At 42.5% G+C, this 10,225-nt stretch overlaps 1 protein-coding gene across 1 annotated transcript; it reads right to left on the bottom strand.

Moving 5' to 3' along the window:
- Positions 1–921: 921 nt before the first annotated feature.
- On the bottom strand, positions 922–10,028 carry LOC144129188 (nurim homolog). The gene is made up of 4 exons (XM_077663166.1): positions 9,744–10,028; positions 9,133–9,290; positions 8,892–9,062; positions 922–6,801 (listed from the first exon to the last, which is right to left on the bottom strand). Exons 1-4 carry the CDS (start codon positions 9,877–9,879, stop codon positions 6,538–6,540), a joined length of 729 nt encoding a protein of 242 aa, XP_077519292.1. The 5' UTR covers positions 9,880–10,028; the 3' UTR covers positions 922–6,537.
- Between the last annotated feature and the right edge of the window lie 197 nt (positions 10,029–10,225).

Below are 10,225 nucleotides of genomic sequence, written 5' to 3'. Positions count from 1 at the left end.
AAAGAAGTGTTGCTACAGATCTATTGAATCAGTATAGCACAATTCACGTGCTGTGTCACTGTGTGTCACTGAGTGGTCAGGGTAGAAAGCTGGGATAGTTGGTTGTTCACCATATATTGTAGAAAAACTAGCACTTGCCTTTTACTTCTTTGTCCCTGTCTGAAGCACTAGTGTTTTCATAATATGGTCACTGAGTGAATGATGCAGCCACCAAAGCAAGAGAAGTGCAAGCTAATCGCCAACACAGTCTGGTGCTCGCTATGTGGTGAACATGACCAATAAGGATGGTAATGAACAATCCGCCTTTCTTGTTTTCAACACTGGCTTCCTTTCCAGCTTTGCACATTAGTATTTATTTCACACAAAATGGCAAGCGATGCAACCAAAAAGCAACTTTAAACAAAAGCCACTAACAACTATCATCTTTGTCATCATCACCACCGGCCTGACTACGCCCATTGCTGGACAAAGGCCTCTCTCATGTCTCTCCAATTAACCTTGTCCTGTACCAGCTGCGGCCACCTTATCCCCGCAAACTTCTCTCATCTGCCCGGAAAACTTTATGCCGCCCCCCGCTATGCTCGCCTTCTTTTGGAATCCAATCCGTTACCCTTAATGACCACTGGATATATTTTCACATTACATTCCCTGCCCAGGTCCATTTCTTCCTTTTGATTTCGACTAGGATGTCATTAAACCGCGTTTGTTCCCCGATCCACTCTGCTCTCTTCCCGTCTCGTAACATTGCACGTGTAATTTTCCTTTCCATGGCTCGCTGTGTTGTTCCAATTTAAGTTGAACCCTTTTTGTTAGCCTCCACATTTCTTACCCATAGGTGAGTACCGTTTCTTACATGAAACTCCTCCATCCTCTCTCCAACAAGCCATGTCTGGTACTTGCAGAGCATAAAAAACACGCACAAAGAAACCAAGAATTCTTTTATTTGTTTCTTTGGTTTCTTTTTTTATGTGCCGTAGCATTACAAGTAAAAAAAAAGAGATCACATCAGGACTTTCTAGCAACCACTGACAGGTCAATCAATACTTGTGAGAAAGAAACAACGCTATGGCTGCTACATAATGCAAGAACTGCAACCTGTCAAAAATGAAGTGCGTTACATGGGAAGACGGACAAGACGGCAGACTTATGACTAATGGAGAAAACAAAGAAAAGAAATTAACTTGCAAAATGTCCAGATACCTAATCAAGAAAAGCAACTTGCCAATGCCACCATCACCTGGAAACATTGATATAAACAGAGCACTGTATGGAATACTACGTGACGGTACACTGAAAACAAATTTAAGTTAGCCTCTGTCAATAGGAGTACAAGTTAGCCTCTGTCAATAGGAGTACTGTCTTCTCATGACAGTGGCTACTTTTTCTGAGAATGGAGCTTGTATAAGCTAAAAAAGTGAAATGCAGATGTCGCCACCACCACTCATTTTCACAAGCAAACAGCGATGACATCAGTACATTTTGTTGCAGATCTTGGAGGCTAGGTCACATCACCAGTCGCTTTCGAGCAGTGATAACAGAATCCATTTTGTTACTGAAGTCGCGGGGGAAAAAAATACGCTCCATTATCAAATCCAATTTTCTCAGTAATAACAGTGTCTAGCTGCTAAACAAAAAAAAAACCACATCCACACCATGCCGTACAATCCATTTTCATGAAGAACAAATATTGAACAGAGTTTACCTTAATATCCTTTTAAGGCATGGAAGGCCACAATGCACCTTTCATATAACAAAAATAAAAATTAAAACATAAATTCGAATTTGTCTATTCAAAAAATGCCCAAGTTCCAGAAGAGAAGCTAGTGATGAACATAGGTTACCGCATACAAGTCTTGAAATAATCAAGAATGCTTGTGAGCCAGACTGTCAATTTTAATGTTTAGATGTAAAGATAAGGGACGTGGGTTGCACAACTGTATGTTTCCATTAGCAATGGCTCAGATTTAGGCAACAGCTTTTAGCTGGAGCCTAAATGGAAGTTCTCGCAGACAATCTAAGAACACTGCTAAAAAAATGGTCGCTTAATCTTCCATGGACATTAGTCGACTCCCACTAAAAATTGCTGAAGTGCCATTCTTGTGATGTTTCGGACAATGCCCGTTCGACATCTACACTTTCAACTCATCACTGCTATTTTCGCCATAGATGCAGCACCAGCTGTTGAGAGCGCCAACTTTTTTTCTGTGTTGATTTTGCACTCACACAGGTAAGCTCATAGTCCGCCAGTAAATTTGGCACTGTGACTGACCGTGATGATGTTTTTCCCGCTTGAGTTTACACCATCAACTTATGAGAATTTAATGCCAGTAAAGAGGCTTTTAAAAGGAACAATTACACTTCCCCATCACAACACACTGGGAGTTCATCTTGTGATTAAGGTCAAGATGAACCGGCACATGATAGCAATATAATTTTACAGCAAGACATGCAGCAAACACTTCAGCCTTCACCAAAAAGAATGCTTTGAATGGTTCCATGCAAAGTCTTATCATGGAACAATGAATGGATGCTGGGGTTTGACACAAATTAGTTTGTCACTAAGTGTTCACACATGGCAGTGGCTTTCTTTAGTGTGCCAAAACTTGGTAACTCTGTTCCTGAACACAGTGACTGCAAATTGGGTAGAACTTCATGAATGCAAAGTGTTAATAAGTACACATTATAAAACAACCATCAGAGTAGGCATTAGAAAACAACCATCAACTGTAGCTCTTTGTGAGCTACACCATGCATATTTCAAGCCAGTCGCACACATCAGCCATGAATCCTATTCCCCTAATGCATCACATCCAATCTCTCGACAAATGATCACACAATCACATTCCACTGGAAAATATCTGCAACTGAGTACAATGCAGCTGAAGGGGACACTGTATTTAGGGCCCACTGCGCTAACTTTCCTTAACGTGTTGCCACGTACTCAAGATTTACAGTGAACACCCATCTTTACTTGTTGAAAGCACCATTCTCTGCAGTGAAAAAAAAAAGCCCAGCCTGTTCAGTTGCAAAATTCATACTACAAATAGGAGGAAGCCAATGCATTCCAGATTTACTGGGATTAAAATGCCAGTCGGTGTGTTCAGGGCACACACTAAACGAGTACTAAAAAAAATGATTCTGCCACAAGGACATTTTGCAATGTCTGTATGTACTACCAAGTATTGCCATCCTGAGGTGCACAGTGATGCCGCTCCTGCCCAAACCGCCAGCTCATATATATGCTACAATTTCATATACCGCAATGCATAGGCATTCACATACTACAACACACTTGCCACTGGGTGCTGCCAAAAACCATACTTGATGATGGCGCTTGTCTGCACTAAACAGGGTGAGTAGAAACTGCCGTTTACATGTTATGGTAAGGCCTGACTGAAGGCATTAAAATTACCCAACCATCCATCCTAGTGGTTGGGCAGGCCTTAGTACACGCTATAATGTTTTATAACTTTCAGGCTGAAGCAAGCAAACAGCACCACAAAATGCAGTTCTGAAAGAAGCTCACTACCAACTACAAAACTTGGCCATAAATGTGCCAAGCATTCATATCAGTTTTCATCGGTACAGTGGTACTCATACAAGGCACATGTATCTCTCCACCGGCAGCGGTCAGTGCATATGATGCAACATAAAAGTGAAAGTTGGCGCAGGGCAAGGAGCTACACTGACTGGCAACGTTGTGCACTTCCCGAAGAGTTCCTTTTGGTGAATACCGCTCAATGCAACCCTTGGTATGCACGGCATGTTAGACACACTACTTTCAAGTGAAGAGTTACGTACCAGTATAATGTGACCACAGCAGATTTGGAAATAGGCAATGGTATTGAGTCAGTGTAACTATTACTGGCAGTGATGGCAATTTGTAAATTATGGATGAAATGTTAAATCACATGGTGTATAGGTGAGTAAAGGCTGTATAAAAATTGGTGGTGGGTTAAGTACTAGTACCTGTGCCAGAAGTGCCATCGCTGTAGAAGGGCATAAAATATGGATATCACTTGTGCTCCTGCTTTGAAAGTGCTCAGTGAAAAATTCTAACTGAAATTTATTGACCTAGCCGAAGCAACCAAAAATTGCAAACCGACACCAAAGGAATAAATTTCTCTTTCGTGGCCTTGCTGCGGAGAAAAATAACTGGCTGTTACAAAAAGAGTCGCGCCGGGAGCCGAGAAAACTTCAGTGGGTCGTTAAAAGCACCATGACAACCACAGTGAGAAGGACAAGGTTTAGAGCAATGCAAGCCTATTTGCGCCACACTAGACAAGGCTTGAAGTAGTGTACCCAGAGCTAGAAAAGGAACTTTGGATGGCTCAAGCACATGCGGCTCCAACTACTACCAGTATGCGCTCTAATCGTGCGAGAAAAAGGCAACATGCTGGCCTTGCAGTTTAGTACTGAGGGCTGGGTGCAACGATGCTTGAATTAGGTGCTTTGGGGAACAACATGGCAGGGCATTTATAACTGTCAGTCGTGAAAAGGTAGTGCTGGGTAAAGACGCTCTCATAGACGGACAGGCAGCAAACATGACTTCAATGCTTGCTTCACACAATGCCAATGAAGTGGGACTGTTTTTTAAGTGCCTGCCAGAACAGATACTGCGGTGCATGGGGGAGCACCATGGAAGCAAGCTAAGCAAGGAAGGGGGTGACCGTAATGACAAACATGGATGATAGTTAACGAGCCTGAACTTTTTGTGGTTGGCTGGTCAAAGAGCCCGAGGCTATTCAAAGGCATGTGGATCTTTCCAGTCACCCACATGTCAAACATTCATGCCTGGATAGCAAAAGGCTTTTAATAAAACTCACTACTGAATCATAGGCCATTGGTCATATGAGACTGATGTTTTGAACCTGCCGCAGAGGCCTGGGGCATCAATGCATGATTGCGTGTGTTTCGTTTTACCATTCACATTGTATTTTATGAAGCATGCTTGATTTGCAAGTGATGAGAGTAGTTTCATTTGGTGCTTTAGGGTCTTCGCAAAATACTGCCAAGATATTTTACCAAATGTGCCAGCAGATTTTTGATTATGATGATGTCAGGGAAGGCCACGCCCCCTTTTCACCCACAGAACCAATTCGCTGCCCACCGAAAAAAGTAATGTAGAAAAGGAAGAACTGCGAGGTGTGCATAAAAAAGACGAACATAAGTGTCATGTGCAGCACATCCTGTATCTACCTCCATTGCATGTCCTCACAGAACTGCTTTGGCAGTGGCAGACTGTTCAATAAACTTGTGCCAGAAGCCTTTCACCAGAGCTGTCTCTGCTCTATTATAGTTGAGATATCATAGGAAAAAAAATTCAAATTCATGTGCACTGTTAGTCATAACATAAGCTGTTATCTAGCCTTCAGTCATATGTTATGAGGTTCAGGAAACTGAAAATAAAAAACAACACTGGGAGACCATTTGTCATTTGAATTAATGACAGTCTACTCTACTTGCTTATAATCTCAATATCATTAAAAAAGTAGCGAGGAAATTACCTGAAATCATGATTTTCACAAATGTGCATGAGTAACATATAAATGATGCTATGAAAAAAGAAATGCACAGTGAGGGCTTATTGTAGATAATGAGTACAATAAGATGAAGTGAACAACCATCTAAACTGCAAATAAACTGCACTAAAAGAAATGGTATGGTAATAATGCCACTACAGAAAAACATGGTATGAAAAACTGAACTAGACTTGCACAATAAAAATAAAGCTTCGTAAGTGTGGTACCACACAAAATATGTAGATAAAAACGGCAGTGTATAGCTTTATTACCACTATAACACAATAAAGCACAGAAAAAATTGTGCACGCTAAGGTGCTACCAAAAGGCTAACAGCAAACTGCCTCCTGAGTGCTTCTTTCAATAAAATATTTCCTTGATTTGATTTGAAGCAATTGTTTCAACACTCAGGCAGAACTTGCAGGTGGAGTCCTTGATAGTAATTCAATCACTGATAGGTGACAATGCAGTCATGACAACGTGAAAGCACGGTGTAAAGCACAAGTAGTTGTACTACCGTAAACTAAAATAAGCTGCGTGCTTTCTCACCTTGACGGATAGAATTTAGCACTTCATGAATTGAATGTAGCGAGTTGTACAGTTGCAGGTAAGCCAACAACGCAAATCTGTAAACCTAGGTTTACTGTCTTAGTGCATGAATCGGTGAAAGCTGTTTATCTTTGGTTTAGCCTTGCACTCTGCCGTGCAGTCACCCTCAGGTTGCACATTCCTTCACCCTCGTCACATCGTCCTCCTTTCAAGGCAGCCACCTTCTGGTCATGCATTCCTCTGTTCTCACCGTAGCCTCTGAAGCCACTGCGGCTGCCACCTGCCACAGTTGGTAGGCAGGAATTCAATCAATGGGAATTAAATTCCATTAATAAAGCTAAATTAATTTACCAAGTAATTGAGGCATGATGGCTGGAGCTGTAGATTCCATGACAGAATGCAGTGCTATATGGCTAAACCAAGCTATAACAACGTCACTGTGAAAAAAAAAAAAAATGCTGCCTTCTCAAGAGGCTGAAAATAGGCCCCTCTTCTTGGACTTAAAAAACCAACTGCTGTAAACATAATCTAGTTCCTGTGTTTTGAACCAGCCAGCAGGGTATAATGTGAAGATCAGAGCCAGCGTTACCCTATCCAAGGTCATTTGTGGGTAGACCCAAAGGATGAAGCTCAGAGCCAGAAAGCTTGGATGCCTCATGCGCTCCATGAAGTGCGTCAGTTGCGATGACTTTGAGGTGGTGTACCTGTGGCCTTTGGTGTTGCACCACACCTGGAGAAAAAAATGGTAATGCATAGGTCTTATAAAATTGATTTATCCTTAGTAGCAACACTGATGTTCTTTGCAAACAATATGCATTTTCCTCAACAAGAATAATTCCCAAGGCAAGATGTTTTAACCCGCACTGCATGTGTGAAGCACAAGGCAAAATGGAGATGTGAAGCCTATGGAGAGTACACAAACTCGCTCAATCACTACATTCTATCGTCATGAGCACCTGAGTGAAATAACACACTTCTATATGCAGCAAAGAACCCACAATAGACAATATGCGAAATGTGCAGCGCCATCTCTTGGCGCTCTGAGAACTAGATCCGCCATCTTAGTTCGGTCTAGACAACGAAATCGCTGCCCAGCGTTGGGTTGAAACAGCTGCGCTTCGTTTGAAATGTGAAATGCCGATGCACTGTTGTGCTATGCTGTGCAATCAGTGCGGATACTACGATGCGAGTGGCAACAAGGTACGTCTCAGCTTTTTGCTTTTAATTTTTTTTACTCTGTGCCAATGCTTTAATAACATCAAATGCCATGCAAGGTATCATGTGTTAGTGCGCCGCGACCAGTGTACAGCTTTCAATTTCTACAGCTTTACATGTGATTTGCGTTTAAGATACAGGTCAGAGTTTTGTTGTCTGTGATCCAAATTAGGAGCCGATTTTTGTGCGTTTATTAACTCTCCGATAGCGCACAGTTAGTCGGACATGAACATATCGACGCGTACTTGAACAACAAAATAGAGGAGGCAAGTTTTTTTAGCTGGCCTACACCTGTGTTGCTCACGCAAGTAGTCCAGTCGCGAAGAAGCGCTTTCATTAATTTGCCAGCAAAGAGCGTCCATGGGAACTCAATGCACTCCATCCCCAAACTTTGATTGCTCGTGTCATAGCGAACTGAGTGCAGGTAAACAACCATATGAAAAAACACTGCTTAGTTTTCTATGTGTTCAGTTGAGTTTTCCTCGTGTTCACCTATTTTATAAGGGCTAGAAAACTCTCCTGACCGTGGAACTGTACCAAGGTGAAAAACACTATTTTCCTCTAATACTGTGTGATTGCATCCGATGTTATGTGTGTTGATGCGTCTTTGTGATATAATGAATGGTATGTATTAAAACTGAGATGCAAATGTTTTATTTTTTTCATGATTCCTACATTCAGTACATGCGGTGACGAAAGTCTGCTCAAAAAGTGAATAACGTAGTTATTTCATCGTGAAGGAGGAATGCATTTCAAAGTTACAAAGTACGACAGTGTGCTGAAAACACTTCAGGCCGTCTGATTTTATTATCGTTGTGGCAAGCTGCAACAGCTTGCTCAGCGACAAGGCCATTTACCCACCTTTATGAGCAAGCCAATTAAGTGTTGGAAGCAACCAAAGCATGCGAATTTCACACCTGCACACACGGCTTGATCAGCATATCGAGTCATACACTTACTGCTGTAGGCTCTTTCTCTAATCAAACGCGCTCTTTGTGGCAGCAGGGAAGGATGCACTACTACCAATGCAGTTGTGTAAATAGGAATTCAGGATCTCTCAAGCTGTTTAATAACTGTTTATTAACAAGCTGTTTTTAAACCAATATGCCCACTTTCCTCTAGTTAATATCGACTGCAAACAGCGCAATATTCTCTCCAATGTAAGACGCGGTTTCTACGAGGTGTATGCCTCGAAGAAAATGTGGTGCTAGAAGCTAAGACAGTGAAAATTAAAGCTCGCAACAGCGCTGGGTTTTGTAACGGTGATGTTAACAGCGAATGCGTGCGCATCGGTGGTTGGGCAAATAGGGGACCGTCCTATATTGGTGCTTAGAGACAGCGGAGCTAACACAGTCTTGGTTCGTAGAAGCCTGGTTAAGGACGAGAATCTTACAAGGGAAGCGTCGGCCATCACTCTTGTAGATAGCACAGTGAGGTACCTTCCTGAAGCAAAGATTCTAGTGTCCACGCCATATTATACTGGACAGATAGTGGCAAAGTGAGTAGACCAACCCATCTACGATCTCATCTTGGGGAACCTTACGCATCGCACAATATAGTTAAAGGAAAGGTGTTATGCGGCTGGGTGGGCAAGCATCGCCATACCTGCTTGATTCCAGCAAGCTCTCCAAGGTCTGTGATAACACAGCTAATATAGATGAAAGCCCAGCAAACACAGTGAATGGCAGTGAAGGTCCACCACAGAATGGAGCTTTCAGCTGTGTTCATGTTCCAAAGAAGGTGCTTGTCCACTGGCAGCCACAGTGACATAAGGAGCTGAAACAGATATGGTGAAACTTAGCATACCGCACCCCTCTAACTTGCCATCAGTGCTTTTATGGCTTACCATGAGTGAAGCACAGCAAGTAACCAAATAGAAGCTCCGGGAAAAGACCCCGAAGTAGTGCTCAACCAATCTGTAGATACTCGGCAAACAAAAGACAGAGTGTAAAAAGCAGAACTGCAAAGCAAGGCCAGTGTCCCACATGATGCTTGTCATGGTACCTGCAGCGAACAAAATGGGCAATGTTAGTTCGATCCACTTTATAGGAGTTACGACACAGCTGGAAAATATAATGTGCCGAACTGAGCATGCAGCTCCAAATAGGTGCGAAATATGCATGCACAGCAAGAACCGGAATGAAGAACAGCACAGCAGGACTTCTGCAATATGAATAGTTAGATAATGGATGATGAATTCGAAACTTTGCGTTTGTAGTTGCAAGCGAGGCAGTAAGCGTGATAGAACGCTGGGAGTTGCGATCTATAGCATTCAATCAATCTAACTATTCCGCCCCGAGCTAAAGCACGTGTAAGCAGTGCTAGGGCGATGCAATATCTTCCTTTCTCTACTGGAACTCAACGTTATCGCTCATCTGACAGTGATGACCACATATTCGCGCAACTATACACGGCAGTACTAGCACGAAAGGCTTGTTTGTAAGGTCCGATACACACCTTGCGACGTGTAGGATGAGGACGCACGAGCAATGGTACCATAGGACAGAAATACTGCAAGGCGAGCCACTGTGTAAACAACAAATGCGAAGGAAGACACTGGTATAACGGTACACACGAGACGCTTCACGGCCATGTCCTTTTTCTACTGCTCTTGCGCAGTTCAAAACAAGTGCGTCACGCTACTTTATTTGAACACGACGCGGCGAAAACACAAACGTAACGTAAGAGCTCGCAAACAAGAACAAGAGCTCCATAAGAACCCGCGCACTTGTTTTCCCAATGTGTCCGGACCGCCTGTAAGATTTCGCACCAAATATGGACACAAAATTGTACAAGCATCTGAATTTTTAGATAATCAGCTGTCTGATGCCTTCATTGAAAAATAAACATAAAAAGTGGCGATAACTAAATTGCGAGTAGTAAGAGATAGCTTTATGTGAGGCCACTTTCGTGAAACACGTTCATCGCATTTTTTTCTT

The sequence above is a fragment of the Amblyomma americanum genome, chromosome 4 (assembly GCF_052857255.1).
Source record: "Amblyomma americanum isolate KBUSLIRL-KWMA chromosome 4, ASM5285725v1, whole genome shotgun sequence".
Taxonomy (NCBI): domain Eukaryota; kingdom Metazoa; phylum Arthropoda; class Arachnida; order Ixodida; family Ixodidae; genus Amblyomma; species Amblyomma americanum.
Note: the sequence above shows the minus strand (reverse complement) of the source record. Positions and strands in the feature narration are given on the sequence as shown.